This window comes from Scyliorhinus canicula, unplaced genomic scaffold (assembly GCF_902713615.1).
Source record: "Scyliorhinus canicula unplaced genomic scaffold, sScyCan1.1, whole genome shotgun sequence".
In the NCBI taxonomy this organism is placed as follows: Eukaryota; Metazoa; Chordata; class Chondrichthyes; order Carcharhiniformes; family Scyliorhinidae; genus Scyliorhinus; species Scyliorhinus canicula.
Genome location: NW_024055467.1, coordinates 275,779 through 296,561, shown reverse-complemented (window position 1 = coordinate 296,561; position 20,783 = coordinate 275,779). Strand labels below are relative to the sequence as shown.

The 20,783-nt window shown below is 46.7% G+C and overlaps 1 protein-coding gene and 1 long non-coding RNA gene across 3 annotated transcripts; one reads left to right on the top strand and one right to left on the bottom strand.

The window, feature by feature from the left end:
* Nucleotides 1-5,779: 5,779 nt before the first annotated feature.
* On the bottom strand, nt 5,780-9,058 carry LOC119959803. The gene is made up of 2 exons (XR_005459296.1): nt 8,903-9,058; nt 5,780-6,025 (listed from the first exon to the last, which is right to left on the bottom strand). It is a non-coding gene; the product is annotated as an uncharacterized LOC119959803 (long non-coding RNA).
* Nucleotides 8,827-18,049, top strand: LOC119959798 (zinc finger protein 2 homolog). Of its 2 annotated transcripts, none has more exons than XM_038787893.1 (2): nt 8,827-8,904; nt 16,483-18,049. In XM_038787893.1, exon 2 carries the CDS (start codon nt 16,818-16,820, stop codon nt 17,739-17,741), a length of 924 nt encoding a protein of 307 aa, XP_038643821.1. In that variant the 5' UTR covers nt 8,827-8,904; nt 16,483-16,817; the 3' UTR covers nt 17,742-18,049. The 2 variants fall into 2 exon arrangements, with proteins under 2 accessions (XP_038643821.1, XP_038643822.1); XM_038787894.1 differs by lacking the exon at nt 8,827-8,904 and adding an exon at nt 9,043-9,143.
* Nucleotides 18,050-20,783: the final 2,734 nt, after the last annotated feature.

Below are 20,783 nucleotides of genomic sequence, written 5' to 3'. Positions count from 1 at the left end.
TTTCATGTACAAAATGATCTGTTTGAGCTGCTCGCAGAATAATAATTTTCACTGTACCTCGGTGCACGTGACAATAAACAAATCCAATCCATATCAAGGGAGCAATCTGCTTCTCTTACATTGGTGCACTGCATTTCCCTCATAACACTGATACGTGCGAGGTGATTCATTTTGGTCGGAGAAATTTGAATGCAGATTACAGGGTCAATGGCAGGGTTCTGAGGAATGTGGAGGAACAGAGAGATTTTGGGGTTCATGTCCACAGATCTCTGAAGGTTGCCACTCAAGTGGATAGAGCCGTGAAGAAAGCTTATAGTGTGTTAGCATTTATTTACGGGGGGCTTGAGTTTAAGAGCCGCAACTATGCTGCAACTATACATGATCCTGTTGAAACCCATTTGGAGTATTGAGGGGTAGTAGATATAGGACAGATGTCAGAGGCAGTTTCTTTACTCGGAGAGTAGTAGGGGTGTGGAACGCCCTGCCTGCAACAGTAGTAGACTCGCCAACTTTAAGGGCATTTAAGTGGTCACTGGATAGACATATGGACGAAAATGGAATAGTGCAAGTCAGATAGGCTTCAGATGGTTTCACAGGTCGGAGCAACATCGAGGGCCGAAGGGCCCGTATTGCGCTGTAATGTTCTATGTTCTATGTTCTGGTCACCTCATTATAGGAAGGATGTTGAAGCATTGGAAAGGGTGCAAAGGAGATTTACCAGGATGCTGCCTGGTTTGCAGGATAGGTCTTCTGAGGAAAGGTTGAGCGAGCTAGGGCTTTTCTCTTTGGAGCGGAGGCGGATGAGAGGCGACTTAATAGAGGTTTATAAGTTGGTGAGGGGGATAGATAGAGTGGACGTTCAGAGACTATTTCTTCGGGTGGATGTAGCTGTTACAAGGGGGCATAACTATAAGATACAGGGTGGGAGATATAGATATAGAATTTACAGCGCAGAAGGCGGCCATTCAGCCCATCGAGTCTGCACCGGCTCTTGGAAACAGCACCCTACCCAAGCCCACACCCCCACCCTATCCCCATAACCCAGTAACCCCACCCAACACTAAAGGCAATTTTAGACTAAGGGCAATTTAGCATAGCCAATCCACCTAACCTGCACATCTTTGGACTGTGGGAGGAAACCGGAGCACCCGGAGGAAACCCACGCACACACGGGGAGAACGTGCAGACTCCACACAGACAGTGACCCAGCGGGGAATCGAACCTGGGACCCTGGAGCTGTGAAGCAATTGTGCTAACAACTATGCTACCGTGCTGCCCTCGAAATATAGGAGGGATATCCGAGGTAGGTTCTTTACTCAGAGAGTGGTTAGAGTGCGGAATGGACTGCCTGCTGAGATAGTGGAGTCAGACACTTTAGGAACTTTCAAGCGGTTATTGGAGAGGCACATGGATCACACCAGAATGACAGGGAGTGGGATATCTTTATCTTGGTTTCGACAATGCTCGGCACAACATCGAGGGCCGAAGAGCCTGTTCTGTGCTGTTCTATGTTCTATGTAACACAGTGGCATAGAAAGGTGACAGCACAAAACAAAGGCACTGAACAAATTGTATCTGTGCCAACTTTCTGCAACAGTCACAATCCCCTGTCATTGGCCCTGAACTCTGCAGATATTTTTCTTCTCAAAAGATACGAACAGATGGCCAAGGAGCTGGAGTTGGCTATTCAGCCCAGTCTGCTCCACCATTTAATAAGGTCATGGCTGATCTGATAGCAACAGATAGTTGTCCAATTCTGTTTTCAAGGCATCAATTGAATCTGCCTCTACCACATTTTCGAGCAGTGCAATCATGATCCCACATGCAGCACAGAATGTTTTTCTTCAAATCATAAGACATAGGGGCAGAATTAGGCCACTCGGCCCATCGAATTTGCTCCGCCATTCAATCATGGCTGATATTTTCTCATCTCCATTCACCTGCCTTCTCCCCATAACCCCTGATCCCCTTCTTAATCAAGAACCTATCTATCTCTATCTTAAAGACACTCAGTGATTTTGCCTCCATGACATTCTGTGGCAAAGAGTTCCGCAGATTCACCACCCTCTGGCTGAAGAAACTCCTCCTCATCACCTGAGGAAGGAACTGTGCCGCTAAAGATAGTGAGTCGAAACAAACCTGTTGGACTTTAACCTGGTGTTGTAAGACTTCTTACTCTGTTTTAAAGGATCGCCCATTTAGTCTGAGATTGTGACCTCTGCTTCTAGTTTTTCCTACAAGTGGAAACATCTTCTCCATGTCTACTCTACCCAGGCCTCACAGTATCCGATAAGATTTAATAAAATCCCCCCATATCCTTCTAAACTCCAACGAGTACAGACCCAGAGTCCTCAACCGTTCCTCACACGACAAGCTCTTCATTCCAGGGATCATTCTTGTAAACTTCCTCTGGACCCTTTCCAAGGCCAACACATCCTTCCTTAGATACGGGGCCCAAAACGCCTCCTAATACTCCAAATGGGGTCTGATAAGGGCCTTATGTAGCCTCAGAAGCACATGTATTCTAGCCATGGATACATTGCATTTGCCTTCCTAACTGCCGACCGAACCTGCACATTAACCTTTTGTTTTTACATTAAAACATTTTCTTTTAGAGAACCCAATTCATTTTTCGAATTAAGGGGCAATTTAGCGTGGCCAATCCACGTACCCTGCACATCTTTGGGTTGTGGGGGCGAAACCCACCCAAACACGGGGAGAATGTGCAAACTCCACACGGACAGTTACCCGGAGCTGGGATCGAACCTGGGACCTCGGCGCCGTGAGGCTGCAGTGCACCTGCACGTTAACCTGAAGAGAATCTTGAACAAGGACTCCCAAGTCCCTTTCTGCTTCTGATTTCCTCAGCATTTTCCCATTTAGAAAATAGTCTATGCCTCGATTTCTCCTTCCAAAGTGCATAACCTCACACTTTTCCACATTGTATTCCATCTGCCACTTCTTTGCCCACTCTCCTAGCCTTGCTCAGCATTGCTTCTTTTTCTAATCCCTTTTCAAAGAATGCGATCTGTTTGTAATGTCCTCAATATGACTTGCTCGATCAAACGTCTATTGCAGATCCTTAGTTTTAATGTGGTCAAGTGCCTTTCCATTTGAGAACTATTCAATAAAGTTATTAGAATTATTTGTAGTTAGGGCAGCATGTAGAGCAGTGGTTAGCACTGGGACTACAGCACGGAGGACCCGGGTTTGAATCCCGGCCCTGGGTCACTGTCCGTGTGGAGCTTGCACATTCTCCACGTGTCTGTATGGGTTTCACCCCCACAGCCCAAAGATGTGCAGGTTAGGTGGATTGGCCAGGCTAAATTGCCCCTTAATTGGAAAAATAAATAATAATAATTGGGTACTCAACTTTTTTTTAAAATTATTATTTGTAGATTCCCCACCAATCAGTTTTGTCCATTATCCTGAAGTGACCTTATTTGGGAGTTAACTGAAGTGTGTTCCTAATCTCTCATTATCTAAATTTCCATTTACCACTTTTCTGTCCACCTGACCCAGTCCATGGCTTTCTCCCTCATTGTCTAAAACACATCAGCAACTTTTGTATAATCCTGGTGTGTACATTTCAGTCTAAATCATTGATATATACCGGAAACTGTGGAGCCCCACTGGAAACAGACGTCCAGGCATCATTCAGTCCTGGATGTGACTAACAGCAGCAACAACAGCTGAATCCAAACACTGCTGTTGCCTGTGAACTTGGAGCACATACGGAGCAGTTGAACAGCCTCTCCCCAGTACCACATGTGGGCCACACGGTAGCACATTGGTTGGCACTGGTGCTTCAAAACTCCAGGCTCCCAGAATTCCCGGCTTAGCTCACTGTCTGTGCGGAGTTTGCACGTTCGCCCCATGTCTGCGTGGGTTTCCTCCGGGTCCTCCAGTTTCTTCCCACAAGTCCAAAAATGTGTAGATTACGTGGATTGGCCATGCCAAATTGCCCTTTGTGTCCAAAAAGGTTAGGTGGGGTTATGGGTTAGGTTGGAAGTATGGGCTTAAGTAAGGTGCTCTTTCCAAGGGCCGCACGTGATGGGTCGAATGCCCTCCTTCTGCACTGTAAATGCTATGATTCTGTTTCAGTGTGAACTCGCTGGTGTTTCAGCAGATTTGGTTGACTTTTAAATCTTTTTTCACAGTCAGAACATTTAAAAGGTTTCTGATCAATGTGACCAAGTCGGTGTTTGGTCAGGTGGGATGACTGAGTAAATTTCTTGTCACACACGGGGCAAGAGTACGGCCTCTGCCCAGTGTGAACTCGCTGGTGTTGCAGAAGTTTGGATGAACATGTGAATCTCTTTTCACACACGGAGCAGGTGAATGGCCTCTCCCCAGTGTGAGTACGTTGGTGTACCAGTAAATTCTTTTCACGTTTAAAGCTCTTCTCACAGTCAGCACATTTAAAAGGTCTCTGATCAGAATGAACAAGTTGGTGTCTCAGGAGGATTGATGACTGAGTGAATCCCTTCCCACACACGGAGCAGGTGAATGGCCTCTCCCCAGTGTGAGTGTGTTGATGTCTCAGTAAATTCTTTTTACTTTTATAACTCTTCTCACAGTCAGCACATTTAAAAGGTCTCTGATCAGTATGAACAAGTTGGTGTTCCAGGAGGGATGATGACCGAGTGAATCCCTTCCCACACACGGAGCAGGTGAATGGCTTCTCTCCAGTGTGAATGCATTGATGTGTCAGTAAATCCTTGCTGCTTTTAAAACTCTTCTCACTGTCAGCACATTTCAAACGTCTCTGATCAGTATGAACAAGTTGGTGTCTCAAGAGGTCTGATGACTGAGTGAATCCCTTCCCACACACGGAGCAGGTGAATGGCCTTTCCCCAGTGTGAATGCGTTGATGTGTCAGTAAATCCTTTCTGCGTTTAAAGCTCTTTCCACAGTCAGCACATTTAAATGGTCTCTGGTCAGAGTGGACCCGACGGTGAGCCCGGAGGTTTGACATATCATTAAATCCCTTCCCACATTCCAAACAGGTGAATGGCTTCTCCCCAGTGTGAGTACGTTGATGTAACAGTAAATCCTTTCTGCTTTTAAAGCTCTTTCCACAGTCAGCACATTTAAACGGTCTCTGGTCAGTATGAACAAGTTGGTGTGTCAGGAGGTCTGATGACTGAGTGAATCCCTTCCCACACACGGAGCAGGTGAATGGCCTCTCCCCAGTGTGAGTGCGTTGATGTATCAGTAAATCCTTTCTGCGTTTAAAGCTCTTCTCACAGTCAGCACATTTAAAAGGTCTCTGATCAGTATGAACAAGTTGGTGTCTCAGGAGGTCTGATGACCGAGTGAATCCCTTCCCACACACGGAGCAAGTGAACGGCCTGTCCCCAATGTGAATACGTCGATGAGTTTCCAATTCAGATGGGTAATTGAATCCCATCCCACAGTCCCCACATTTCCACGGTTTCTTGGTAGTTATCGACATGTTATCAGGTGCAGGTGGGATGCAGATTTGAGGTCACTATCAGATCAGCCGTGATGTTATTAAATGGTGGAACAGGCTCACGGGGCTGAATGTCCTATTGCTGCTTCTTCACTCCTTTGGTGCGAATGTCCTTGTGTCTCTCCAACTTGGATCATCAGTTGAAGCCTGAGTACGGTGTCTCCCTGATGTAAATGCTGCAATTTAATTTCATGCTTTGTGATTGGTTAAAGCTCAGTTCCCGTTAATTTATTGCTTGTTTTTTGTATTGGATGGGGGGGGGGGGGGGGGGGGGGGGGGGGTTTGTTCTTTCTGTTCTTAGTATTTTCTGTTATTGATATTTTGTGAAAATTTGAATAAAAATTATTTTTTTAAAAAAAGCTCAGTTCCAGCTGACTGGAAAATTACTTCGATGTCTGTGTCTCGGTGCTTTTCCAATCACAGTGATTTTTGAAATTTTTTCCGAAAGACAAAACAGACAAACATTTCTCCTTCCACGTTGAAAGGCCGGTCCTGATGAATCAAGTGACTCTGTCAGATCTCGACATGATGTTTGCATCTGCAAATATTCTGTAAAAATGAAATGAAAAATGCAATGAAAATCTCTTATTGTCACATGTAGGCTTCAATGAAGTTACTGTGAAAAGCCCCTAATCGCCACATTCTAGCGCATGTTTGGAGAGGCTGGTACGGGAATTGAACCGTGCTGCTGGCCAGCCTTGGCCTGCTTTAAAAGCCAGTGATTTAGCCCAGTATGCTAAACCAGCCCCGGAGATTACATTGAAAATGAAAAAGGATTACATTGAAATACTGTGTATGTATAAGACACAAACAGGCCATTCTATCACAGATTCTGCTGCTGTCAATACTCGGCACACATGTCCGACTGTCACACCTATCTCATTTCAACCTTTCAGCTGATTTTCGATTCCATTTTCTCTCATGTGCTTGTCGCGTTCCTTTTGAAAACATCTCAGCACTTTCCTCAACTGCTTTGCACGGTAATGAGTTGCACATTCTGAATCATAAATAAATACTTTTGTCTTCATAACTATCTTGTATTTATGACTTGTTGGTTGTTGATGTTCACTCTCTCACATCGCCCCTCTCCATTTAATCTTTCCTGAGAGCTGTAATCTCTCATGTTACAAAAGTCATCACTGTCAATGCAGGATAGAAATCGCAGAGACAGTTTGTTATGTGCAAATTCTCCAATTCTAATCCCCTGTAAAAGGAGTTTACAAAAGCCATCACTGTCAATCCAGGATAGAAATTCTGATCAGGCAATTCTAGTTTCTCTGGAACATTTTTTCCTCTCTTGTTCCCCCAAAGCTGTAAATCCCTGTCCCACACACTCTCCCTCTCCCTGGGCTGAAATCCAAACCCATCTCACCATCTGCACCATTTCTTTCCTCCACTCCCAGTTTTCTCCCTCCCTCTCCTCTGCCTGGGTTCAGTTTTCCAGCTCCTGTCTGCAGTCTGACAATAAAATCAATGGGTCTTATTAGGGATTTGGGGCCTCCAGCGGGTGTTTGTGAATCCTCCCCGCCCACCTGCCAGGGTTTCCTTCCTTGCCAGATTTCTCACTGATTTGAGTGCAAAGTGTAAGCTCTTATTTATTATCCCCCCACCCCGTCCTGTTATGTGAACCACCCTCCAGTGTGTGAAGCAGGATGGTGCCCGTTAACCTGGGCCTGTTCCCGGGAGGGAGGGAGAAGCTCTGCAGCTGCAAACCAGGGAGCTGACAATGATGGTGAAGGGTTTGCTCCAGCTCACAATGCCCGGGGACTGATTGACGGTGGGTGCGGACCAATAGGAAAAGGGGGCAGGGCTGGAAGACCCAACAAGAGCGGCTGATCCTGAAGATTAGATAACTGAGTGAATCCTTTCCCACACTTAGAGCAGGTGAACGGCCTCTCCCCAGTGTGAATGCGTTGATGAATCTTCAGCTTAGATGGGACTCTGAATCCCTTCCCACATTTCCACGGTTTCTCCATGTTTTGGGTTTCCTCATGTCTCTCCAGATTGAACAATCAGTGGAAGCCTTGTCTACACAAAGAACATGTTCACTGTCTCTCACTGTGAATGTTGTGATGTTTTTTCAGGGTGTATATCTGGTTGAAGCTCTTTCCATAATCAATTCACTGGAACACTCTCACTCGGGTGTGTGTTGTGTGGGTCTCGGTGCATTTCCAGTTACACTCACGTTTAAAATCTCCTTCTCGCCGATGATATTCAGAGCCCGATGATATTCAGATCAGAAGGAATCAAGTGAGTTTGTCACATCGAGACGTGATGTTTGAGATTCTGTCTATAATCCCACCGAATCTGCTCAACCATTCAATGAGATCCTTGGCCGATCTACCTCAGCACCATTTTCCCACACGATCCCCATATCCCTCGATATCTTCAATATCTAGAAACCTATCAATATTTGTCTTGAACATACTTGATGACTCAGGTTCCACATTCTTCTGGGATAGAGAATTCCAAAGCTTCACCACATCCTTGAGTGAAGAAATCCCTCCTCATCTCAGCTTTCTCTCTATTTTCCTGCCTGAACCCCATAACCCTGAACTCCATTTTCCATCAAATATCTGTCGAACCTGTGTTTGAATATAATCAATGACCCCCAGACTTCGCTGCTCCCCGTGGCAGAGAAATCCAAAGACTAACCTTCAGTGTTTCCATGAGTGACTCTGTGGTGAGGTTCCCGTACCAGTCTCCCCGGACAGGCGCCGGAATGTGGCGACTAGAGACTTTTCACAGTAACTTCATTGAAGCCTACTCGTGACAATAAGCCATTTTCATTTAATTTTTTCATTTCATATTCTTTTTTATTGTCACAAGTAGGCTCACATTAACACTGCAATGAAGTTACTGTGAAAAGCCGCTAGTCGCCACATTCCGGCGCCTGTTTGGGTACACAGGGAGAATTCTGAATGTCCAGATTACCTAACAGCACATGTTTCGGGACTTGTGGGCGGAAACCGGAGCACCGGGAGGAAACCACGCAGACACGGGGAGAACGTGCAGACTCCACACAGAGTTACCCATGTGGGAATCAAACCCAGGTCCCTGGCGATGTGAAGTAACAGTGCTAACCACTGTGCGACCATGCCGCTACATTAGATATACCTCTGCCCAATATTAATTTACTGTCCCTGAAACGTCAGCCATCTCCTGCGGAAACCAGCCCTTTAGTTGGGAACATTAGGAAAGAGACCATCCTTTTAACTTAACAAATAAATGAATCAAGCTGAGGGACACTGCAGCCTAGGTTTTAGTGGCCTTGGGCACTAGGACCTGGCCTGGAATAGACTATGAAGCCCCCCCCATTAATGACGTCACCGCGCATGCGCATTGCTCCATCTGAATCAAGATGGCGGCCGTTAAACTGGGCCTGTTATCGGGAAAAAGACCCGAAGCTGGAAATGCAGGACCTACAGGTACGTATTCCTGGTTTAGGACCTTCACGCGGTGTTTAAAAATTCTCTCCCTCCAGAGCTGGCTCTATCGCTTCGTTCGGATTTCCACATCCTTACCCGCTGCCCAGGAGACAAAGAAGCGTCTCTTTCCCAGGCGCCATCACACACTGCGAATGCTCTAACTATTCCCAGGCAATGCGCCTGCGCACTGCTGTCCTGCGGTGTCGATCGGGGAGATTCACCACCGCGGGGAATGCCGGGTAATAAACACGCCATTCATCATCCCAATTAGTGAATAGTGATTTTTGTTTGCTATGATGTGAAGATTGGATGGATGGGATGTAAATTATACAGAAACCCAAATGTGCAGGCCCTCAATTATAAACCAGAACGAAGGGGAACATAAATTAATTTTCATTGAGGTACAATGATAAGTATTGGGCTGGACCAAGTTCCCACACCAGCGTGCAAGTGTTGGCGTTTTACGCCAGGAAAATTGGCACAAAACAGCCACCGATTCCCTGCTCCGGGGGAGGGGGGCTGGGGGCTGGCAGCGTATAGGTCCCATCTCTAGTTTTTGATACGGCCTGGAGGATTGCAAGATCTGTGGCCACGCATGCGCAGGGTGAGGCCAGCAGCGGCCTCGCCGTGCTTCAAGGCAGACTATGCCCGCGGACCCGGACCGCAAAAGTAGTATCCACTTTGGCTGCTCGCATGCTGCAGACCCCCCCGCCCCCCCCCCCCCCCCAGTGCTCCCAATCCCAATTGAAGCCCCCCCTGCCCGCGGATCGGCCCTCCCCTGACTGAATAGGATGCAAGGTTCCCGAGCGGCTGGAACCATGAGAATCCGACATTGTTGGGAACTCGGCCAGTCGGACACGGAGCATCGCGGGGCGGTCCTCAGGCAATGGCCTCAGGCCATGCGGCATACTCCGAGAATACACCGATTTTCAGGGGCAGAGCATCAGAAAACCGGTGCCGACCCCGAGTTCGGCGTCAAAAGAGATTCTCCTCCCTGTCGCCGAACGCGATTTCGGTGTCAGGGATCGGAGAATCCAACCCCTTGTTCTGCGTACAATCCAGACAGATCATTCCTTAGTTGAAAAACAGAGGATATACAACAGATACACAATATAAATACATAGACACAAACATCGGGTGAAGCATACGGAGTGCAGCACTACTCAGTCGAGAAGTTCGTGGAGAGATCAGATCAGTCCATAAGAGGGTCATTTAGGAGTGTGATAACAGCGTTCAAGAAGCTGTTTTTGGATCTGTTAATACGTGATCTCAGACCTTTGTATCTCTTGCCCAAAGGGAGTAATCTTTGATGATGCTGCCCACTTTCCCCGGGCAGCGGGGGATGTAGACAGAGTCAATGGATTGGAGGCTTGTTTGCATGATGGACTGGGTTGTGGTCATGGCTCTCTGTAGTTTCTGGTGGTGTTGTGCTGAGCAGTTGTCACAGCAGGCTGTGATGCAGCCAGAAGGATGTTTTCTATGCTGCATCTGTAAAAACCAGTGAGAGTCAACGTGGACATGCTGAATTTCCATAGTTGAGAGAGCTGAGATTCTCCAGTATTATCTATTTTGTATTAAACACAGTGTGAGTATGTGTTGTCTTTTTAAATATGTGAAGACAAGTTAGTTCCTTTCAAAAAGCTCTCTGTTGTTTCACAGCAACTAGTGTGTGCACAACAAGATCCAAACAGCAAGGAGACAAGCGACCGATTGATCCAATTTTATTGGTGCTGTCAGACATGAATGTTGGTCCCACTGGACCAGGAGATCTCCCCTGTGGACAGTGTGTAGAGCTGCTGAGCTCTCCTGAGATGAGAGTGGAGCTGATTGAGCTGTCAGGCTGCAGTGAACCTGGGAGACCCGCTGTCTGGGATCTTTCCTCTTCATTCAGACTCCCAGCTGAAGATGGTTCCGCAGTAAAAACGTTAACTTTGAAGATCAATCCCAATTTAATCTTTGGAGCAAATTTATAACTTTTTAAATAATGTACAGTGTTACAGAGAGAAGGCAGGAGAATGGCACTGGGTGAAAGGCTCATTCAGAGAGACAGTGCAGACACGAGGGGCCGAATGGCTTCCTTCTGTGCTGTAACAGTCTGTGATTCTGTTGTGCTCATGCAGAATCTTTCACACCCTCAGAATATCCGATTTGGTTCACAGCCAATGATGGATTCTGGAAAGAATAATGAGGAGAGACAGTATAAACTGAACAGTAGAATTTTAAACAGAGCAGGAACAGAGTGGCCTGGAGTTTATGGACACATATGTTAGAAGGTGGCAAGACAAGTGGATGAGGTGTCAAAAATGTGCAACGGATCCTTGTTGTCATTGAAATGGGCAGGAGTACAGAGACGTTATTGTAAACGTTTATTGAACCACTGATGGGACTTCAGCTGGGTCTCAGGACCACTTGTGGGCAGCACGATTTAGAAAGGAGGCCAATGTCTCAGAGAGGGAGCAGGGGAGAATCACCAGAACGGTACCAAGGTTGAGGGGTTTCAGTTTTGTAGACAGACTGGAGACGTTGGGATTTCCTTCCTCACAGCAGAGAAGGTTAGAGGGAAAGTTATTGCTGGTGATCAAAATGATGAGAGGTTTCTGCGGGTAGATCGGAAGAAAACGTTTCCACTGTGAGGAGAGTCAGTAAACTCTGGAATTCCTTCCCTAAATACCTCCACCTCATTTTCCTCCTTTGGATACTCCTTAATTCCTACTTCTTTGACCAGGTTTTTGGTCACATTTGCTCTATAAAATCCTTCCAGTGTTAAATGATAGCATCTCCCATGAAATGTTTTGGGATGTCAGACAAAATATACAGGCTTGGGCTAACTAGTGCCGAGTAAATGTGTGCCACACAAGTGCCATCTCCAATCAGAGACAATCTAACCATCATGCCTTGACATGCAATGGCATTACCATCACTGAATCCCCCACTATCAACATCCTGGGGGTGGGTGACCATTGACCTGAAACTGAACTGGACTAGCCATATAAATAGTGTGGCTGCAAGAGCAGGTCAGAAGATAGGAATTCAGTGGCGAGTAACTCACCTCCTGACTCCCCAAAGCCTGCCCACCATCGACAAGGTATAAGTCAGGAGTGTGATGGAATGCTCACCAATTACCTTGATGAGTGCAGCTCCAACAACACTCAAGAAGCTCAACACCATCCAGGACAAGGCAGCATACTTGGTTGGCACCCCTTCCACAAACATTCACTCCCTCCACCACTGACGCTCAGTAGTAGCAGTGGATGTACAATCTACAAGATGCACTGCGGGAACTCACTAAGACTCCTGAGACAGCACCTTCCAAACCAACGACCACGACCATCTAGAAGAACAGAATCAGCAGATACCCTGACATCAAGAACACACCAGACACCCCCACACACACTGACTGACACACCCACACAGACACACACTCAGGCATGTAGCCACTACCATCTAGAGGGACAGGCGCAGACTGACTGACACACCCACACAGACACACACACTCAGGCATGCAGCCACTACCATCTAGAAGGACAGGAGCAGACTGATTGACACACCCACACAGACACACACACTCAGGCATGCAGCCACTACCATCTAGAAGGACAGGAGCAGCGGATATATATTTTTTGTTACATTTTTATGGGATGTGGGCGTCGCTGGCTAGGCCAGCATTTATTACTCATTCCTAGTTGCCCATCAGATGGTGATGGTGAGTTGCCTTCTTGAACCGCTGCTGTCAATGAGGTGTAGGTACACCCACTGTGCTGCCAGGGAGGTAGTTCCAAGATGTTGCTCCAGCGACAGTGAAGGAGCGGTGATATATTTCAATATCAAGGCACTGAATGACTTGGTGAACCTCCAGGTGATGGGTTTCCCGGTGTCTGTTGCTCATGTCCTTCTAGATCAGTGGTTCTCAACCGGGGTCCACATGGACCCTGGGGTCCATGTAACATTACTGGGGGTCCACACAAAAAAAATACCGAATTGGGGGTCCACGGTGATATTTTAGTGGTCCATAGAGCAATTCTACTTCAGAACAATTGTTATTACTGAGAATCAAGTAGAAGAAAAAAATGTTTGTTTTCATGATGAATATTCACCTTTCTCTCTCTCTCTCTCGCACTGACAAAGGTCAAAGAGAGATTATAATCTATCTAATTTACCTTGAGGGCTGAAGGGGCTCAGAACCAAAAAGGTGCATTTGCTGTGTTTATTTTTGTGGTACTGTATTCTGAGAAAAAAAAATCCATACCGGTTGATGACAAATGGGTTTATTATGCTTTAATGACAGTTGTTGTTGAAGATTGCCTGGGCTATTGTCCCCTAGGAACAGCCCGGAAGACCTTTAATGACAGAAGCAGCTTATTAAATACCGACGGTTGACCTGACGCTTATGCCACGTTTCTCCTTGACAAGTTTAATGAATGATTTAACACAGTAATCACTAGAAGCTGTGTATATTTGATATGAATTGGTTATTTTTAGAGTAATTTAATTCAATTTAGTCAGTAAAAAGTTTTTTTCATTACTTTTCATATTAGAATAAGTTTGGCAACGTACGAAAATACCGCTAATCCGTTTCCAACCCTCACGATAAGGTAGATGGACTTGAGGATTAGTTTACCACGCATATAAGAAGCTTTTTTTTCTGTGGAATGGCTACGGGGGTCCACAAAAAAAATTAAGAGGAAAAAGGGTCCATGGGTTAAAAAAGGTTGAGAACCCCTGTTCTAGATGGTAGTGGTTGTGGGTTTGGAAGGTGATGTCTAAGGAACCTTGGTGAGTTACTGCAATGCATCTTGTAGATGGTACACACGGCTGATGGATTGATCAATTGATTGTCACATGTCACTAAGTACAGTCAAAAGTATATTTCTGTGGCCAAGAGAACGTACATAAGAACATAAGAACTAAGAGCAGGAGTAGGCCATCTGGCCCCTCGAGCCTGCTCCGCCATTCAATTAGATCATGGCTGATCTTTTGTGGACTCAGCTCCACTTTCCGGCCCGAACACCATAACCCTTAATCCCTTTATTCTTCAAAAAACTATCTATCTTTACCTTAAAAACATGTAATGAAGGAGCCTCAACTGCTTCACTGGGCAAGGAATTCCATAGATTCACAACCCTTTGGGTGAAGAAGTTCCTCCTAAACTCAGTCCTAAATCTACTTCCCCTTATTTTGAGGCTATGTCCCCTAGTTCTGCTGTCACCCGCCAGTGGAAACAACCTGCCCGCATCTATCCTATCTATTCCCTTCATAATTTTAAATGTTTCTATAAGATCCCCCCTCATCCTTCTAAATTCCAACGAGTACAGTCCCAGTCTACTCAACCTCTCCTCATAATCCAACCCCTTCAGCTCTGGGATTAACCTAGTGAATCTCCTCTGCACACCCTCCAGCGCCAGTACGTCCTTTCTCAAGTAAGGAGACCAAAACTGAACACAATACTCCAGGTGTGGCCGCACTAACACCTTATAAAATTGCAACATAACCTCCCTAGTCTTAAACTCCATCCCTCTAGCAATGAAGGACAAAATTCCATTTGCCTTCTTAATCACCTGTTGCACTTGTAAACCAACCTTCTGTGACTCATGCACTAGCACACCCAAGTCTCTCTGAACAGCGGCATGCTTTAATATTTTATCGTTTAAATAATAATCCCGTTTGCTGTTATTCCTACCAAAATGGATAACCTCACATTTGTCAACATTGTATTCCATCTGCCAGACCCGAGCCCATTCACTTAACCTATCCAAATCCCTCTGCAGACTTCCAGTATCCTCTGCACTTTTCGCTTTACCACTCATCTTAGTGTCATCTGCAAACTTGGACACATTGCCCTTGGTCCCCAACTCCAAATCGTCTATGTAAATTGTGAACAATTGTGGGCCCAACACGGATCCCTGAGGGACACCACTAGCTACTGATTGCCAACCAGAGAAACACCCATTTATCCCAACTCTTTGCTTTCTATTAATTAACCAATCCTCTATCCATGCTACTACTTTACCCTTAATGCCATGCATCTTTATCTTATGCAGCAACCTTTTGTGTGGCACCTTGTCAAAGGCTTTCTGGAAATCCAGATATACCACATCCATCGGCTCCCCGTTATCTACTGCACTGGTAATGTCCTCAAAAAATTCCACTAAATTAGTTAGGCATGACCTGTCTTTTACAAACCCATGCTGCGTCTGCCCAATGGGACAATGTCTATCCAGATGCCTCGCAATTTCTTCCTTGATCATAGATTCCAGCATCTTCCCTACTACCGAAGTTAAGCTCACTGGCCTGTAATTTCCTGCTTTCTGCCTACCTCCTTTTTTAAACAGTGGCGTCACGTTTGCTAATTTCCAATCCACCGGGACCACCCCAGAGTCTAGTGAATTTCGGTAAATTATCACTAGTGCATCTGCAATTTCCCTAGCCATCTCTTTTAGCACTCTGGGATGCATTCCATCAGGGCCAGGAGACTTGTCTACCTTTAGCCCCATTAGCTTGCCCATCACTCCCTCCTTAGTGATAACAATCCTCTCAAGGTCCTCACCTGTCATAGCCTCATTTCTATCAGTCGCTGGCATGTTATTTGTGTCTTCCACTGTGAAGACCGACCCAAAAAACCTGTTCAGTTCCTCAGCCATTTCCTCATTTCCCATTATTAAAACTCCCTTCTCATCCTCTAACGGACCAATATTTACCTTAGCCACTCTTTTTTGTCTTATATATTTGTAAAAACTTTTACTGTCTGTTTTTATATTCTGAGCAAGTTTACTCTCATACTCTATCTTACTCTTCTTTATAGCTTTTTTAGTAGCTTTCTGTTGCCCCCTAAAGATTTCCCAGTCCTCTAATCTCCCAGCAATCTTTGCCACTTTATATGCTTTTTCCTTCAATTTGATACTCTCCCTTATTTCCTTAGATATCCACGGTCGATTTTCCCTCTTTCTTCCGTCCTTCCTTTTTGTTGGTATAAACCTTTGCTGAGCACTGTGAAAAATCGCTTGGAAGGTTCTCCACTGTTCCTCAACTGTTCCACCATAAAGTCTTAGCTCCCAGTCTACCTTAGCTAGTTCTTCTCTCATCCCCTTGTAATCTCCTTTGTTTAAACACAAAACACTAGTATTTGATTTTACTTTCTCACCCTCCATCTGTATTTTAAATTGCACCATATTGTGATCGCTCCTTCCGAGAGGATCCCTAACTATGAGATCATGAATCAATCCTGTCTCATTACACAGGACAAGATCTAGGACCGCTTGTTCCATAGTGCATACACAGTAGACAAGAAGAATAGTTGACAAAGAAAATAATTGCTTTTATTGTCAGTCTGCAGACAGGAGCTGGAGAACTGAACCTAGGCAGAGGAGAAGGAGGGAGAAAACTGGGAGTGGAGGAAAGAAATGGTGCAGATAGTGAGATGTGTTTGGATTTCAGCCCAGGGAGGAGGGAGAGTGTGTGGGACGAGGATTTACAGCTTTGGGGGATCAAGAGAGGAAAAAATGTTCCAGAGAAACTAGAATTACCTGTTCAGAATTTATATCCTGGACTGACAGTGATGATGTTTGTAAACTCCTTTTACAGGATATTAGAAAGGAGGATTTACAGATGTGAGACTGAAACCAAACATCATCTGACAGTCACTCAATTCATCAGCTCCTGAAAATCCTCAGACTTTGAATGCTGAAGGAGAAACGTTTGTCTCTTCTGTCTGTGAGAAACACTTTTAAACGTCAGAGAGACTGGAAAGATATCGAGACAAACACACCCGAGCGAGAGTGTTCCAGTGAACTGACCAGTTACACAGCCGGCAGAAATATCACACCATTCACAGCGAGGAGAAACTGTACACATGTCCTGTATGTGGAGAAGACTTCAACTGATCATCCTACTTGGAGAGACACAAGGACACTGGCACCATGGAGAAACCGTGGAAATGTGAGGACTGTGGGAAAGGATTCAGTTATCCTTCCCTGCTGGAAAACCATCGACGCATTCACACTGGGGAGAGGCCGTTCACCTGCTCTGTGTGTGGGGAGGGATTCATTCAGTCATCTGGCCTTTGGTCTCACCAGCGGATTCACACTGAGGAAAAGCTATTCATCTGCACCTCCTGTGGAAAGATGTTCAGGCATTCTTCAGCACTCACTGTACATCAACGCACTCACACTGGGGAGAGGCCGTTCATCTGCTCCGAGTGTGGGAAGGGATTCACTCAGTCATTTCACCTGCTGTCTCACCAGCGTGTTCATAGAGGTGAGAGGCCGTTCACCTGCTCTGTGTGTGGGAAGGGATTCACTGGATCATCCCACTTGCTGTCACATCAGCGAGTTCACATTAAGGAGAAACCATTCAGCTGCAATTCCTGTGGAAAGAGTTTCAGACAGGCATCTTCCCTCATTGTACACCAGCGGCTCCATACTGGGGAAAGACCGTTTACTTGCTTTGTGTGTGGGAAAGGATTCACAGTTTTACCCACCCTTCTGAGACACCAGCGAATTCACACTGAAGAGAAACCATTCAGCTGCACGTCCTGTGGAATGAGTTTCAGGCAGTCATCCAACCTCACTGCTCACCGACGCACTCACACTGCAGAGAGACCATTCACATGCTCAGTGTGTGGGAAGGGATTCAATCGGTCGTCCAACCTCACTGCTCACCAACGCGTTCACACTGGGGAGAAACCGTTTACCTGCTCAGTGTGTGGGAAGGGATTCGCAAAGTCTTTCAATTTGCTGACACACCAACGCACTCACACGAAGAAACCATTCAACTGCTGTGTGTGTGGGAAGGGATTCACTCAGTCACGATGCCTCCAGAGACATCAGCAAGTTCATAAATGACTGCAGGGGTTGGATTCTGCTGTTGTTGCTGTTGTTTAATATTGACAATATTTTGTACCTGCTGATGTTAACCCCTATAACTGCTGGAACTTAATCTGCCATTTATTGTGGGGGCTACAGTGTCTATTTCTAAAAGCACCATCTGTGATCTTTCCTCTTAATTCAAGAACTCTCAGCAGAAACCTGTTTAGAATAAATTTATGAACTTTTGCTTCAATTCTAATCAGTCTTTGGTGCATCGATGAGGTTGGGATTGTTCTCGCTGGAGTTCAGAAGAATGAGGGGGGAATCTCATAGAGACTTTAAAATTCTAACAGGACTAGACAGGGGAGATGCAGGGAAGATGTTACCAATGATGGGTGTGTCCAGAACCAGGGGGTCTGAGATTCATTTTTTCTAATTCAGGGGCCTGAGGATTCAGGGTAAACCATTTCGGACAGAGATGAGGAGACATTTCTTCACCCAAAGAGTGGTGAGCCTGTGGAATTCATTACCACAGGAAGTAGTTGATGCTAAAACATTGAATATATTTAAGAGGCGGCTGGATATAGCACTTGGGGAGAATGGGATCGAAGGCTTTGGGGAGAAAGCAAACTACCCCTCTTTTTTGCCTCTGCTGACAGTTAATTTTCTCTAAAGAAGTCGACAAACGGCTGCCACCTCCTGATGAACCCGAGCATTGACCCTCTGAGAGCAAACTTGATTTTTCAAGTCTGAGAAATCCAGCCACTTCGCTAACCCAGATCTCTGATTCCGGGGGCTTCGAGTCCCTCCACGCTAGCAATATCCATCTCCGGGCTACCAGGGAGGCAAAGGCCAAGACATCAGCCTCTCTCGCCCCCTGGACTGCCGACACTCCAAAATCCGCCACCTCTGGACTCGGCACCACTCTTGTTTTTAGGTCCGTGGACATGACATCTGCAAAACCCTGCCAGAATCCCCCAAGCTTCAGGCAGGCCCAGAACATACGGACATGACTTGCTGTCCCCCACCACACACCTCTCCTCTACCCCAAAAAACCTGCTCATCCAGGCCACCGGCATGTGTGCCCGGTGAACGGGGCAGCACGGTGGCACAGTGGTTAGAATCGCTGCCTCACGGCGCCAAAGTCCCAGGTTCGATCCCGGCTCTGGGTCACTGTCCATGTGGAGTTTGCACATTCTGCCTGTGCTTGCGTGGGTTTCACCCCCACAACCCCAAGGTGGATTGGCCACGCTAAATTGCCCTTTAATTGGAAAAATAAATTGGATACTCTAAATCTTTTTTAAAATGTCTGCCCTGTGAACGACTAAAAATTGTATCAGGCTGAGCCTGGCACATGATGAGGACGTATTGACTCTGCTCAAGGCATCCGCCCACAGACCGGCCTCTATCCCTCCCCAGAGCTCCTCTTCCCATTTGCCCTTTAGCTCCTCTATCTGAGTTTCCCCCGACTCCATGAGTTCTTTGTAGATATCGATACCTTTCCCTCTCCCACCTCTCATAACGTTTAAGAGCCTTCTGACATTGGTAAGTTGCCTGCCCTTCACAAACCCCGTCTGGTCTTCCCTTATCACCTCAGGGACACAGCCCTCTAGCCTTGAGGCCAATATTCTGGCCAACAGTTTAGCATCCACGTTCAATAGGGAGATTGGCCTATATGACCCGCATAGCTCAGGGTCCTTCTCCCGCTTCAGGATCGAGGCCTGTGACATTGTTGGGGGAAGGGCACCCTGCTCCTTTGCCTCATTAAATACCCTCACCAGCAGCGGGCCCAGCATCTCCGAGAACTTCTTATAAAATTCCACTGGGTAGCTGTCCGGTCCCAGGGCCTTACCCAATGCCTGGCCTCCAGCCCCTCTACTATTTCTTCAATTCCAGTCGGGGCACCCGACCCCTCCACCAGTCCTTCCTTCGGACTTCAACTCACCCAGAAACTGCCTCAGCCCCTCTACCCTAGCTGGGGTTCTGACTCATATAACTTGCTGTAAAACTCCTTAAACACCCCATTCACCCCTGCAGGGTCCAAGACCGGGTTTCCACCTCTGTCCTTCACTCTTCCAAGCTCCCTGGCCACCTCCCTTTTCCTCAGCCCGTGCGCTAGCATCATACTGGCCTTCTCACCATACTCGTATACCGCTCCCCCCTCGCCTTCCTCAGTTACTCCTCCGCCTTCCCTCCAGATAACAGCTCAAACTCCATTTGTAGCCCCTGCCACTCCTTCAATAACCCCGCCTCCGGGGCCTCCGAATATGTCCTGTCCACCTGGAGTATTTCCCCAACTACCCTGTCCCTCTCTGCTTGCTCCACCTTTTCCCTATGGGTCTGTATCGACATTAACTCCCCCCTAACCACTGCCTTCAGCGCTTCCCAAACCGTTGCTGCCGAGACATCCCCCGTGTCATTTATTTCCAAATAGTTCTGGATAGATTCCCTCACCCACCCGCACACCCACTCATCCGCCAACAGTCCCATACCCAACCTCCATTGCGGGCGCTGCCCTCTCTCCTTATTCACCCGTAAATCCACCCAATGTGGGGCATGGTCCGACACAGCAATTGCCGAATATTCGGTATCAACCACCCCCACCAGTAGAACCATGCTCAGAATAAAGAAGTCGATCCGGCAGTACGCTTTGTGCACATGGGAGAAAAAAAGAAAATTAATTAGGTTGCCTTCATTTGCTTGGCGAAGCTCTCCTGCAGGTTCTACAGTCAGCTTCGCTGCTCAACTAATTCTTCTTGGACGACCATTTCTGGTCCACGGCACCACATACTGGTGGGGGATTTCTCCTCACTGTCTCACTCTCCGCCGATGTTTCTAATAGAATTCCGAAACAAATCGGGAGAATAGGTTCAAACGGTCCGTCACGAGTGGGAGCTCCCAAATGCGCGACCTCCTACTCCATGGCCGCCACCAGAAGTCAAAAGGATGAAATTTAGAGACAGTTTGGTCCGGTGGGCTCGTGGAAGGGAGGGAAGCAGCAGAGGCAGCTGATCGGATTGACTCAATCTCAGTCACAAAGAAGCTTCACAAGCTCCTCACACTCTTGTTGGAGGTGAG

What these genes read in the sequence shown, in the direction of transcription:
- LOC119959798 (XM_038787893.1), top strand. Translation starts at nt 16,818, where the DNA reads ATGGAGAAACCGTGGAAATGTGAGGACTGTGGGAAAGGATTCAGTTAT.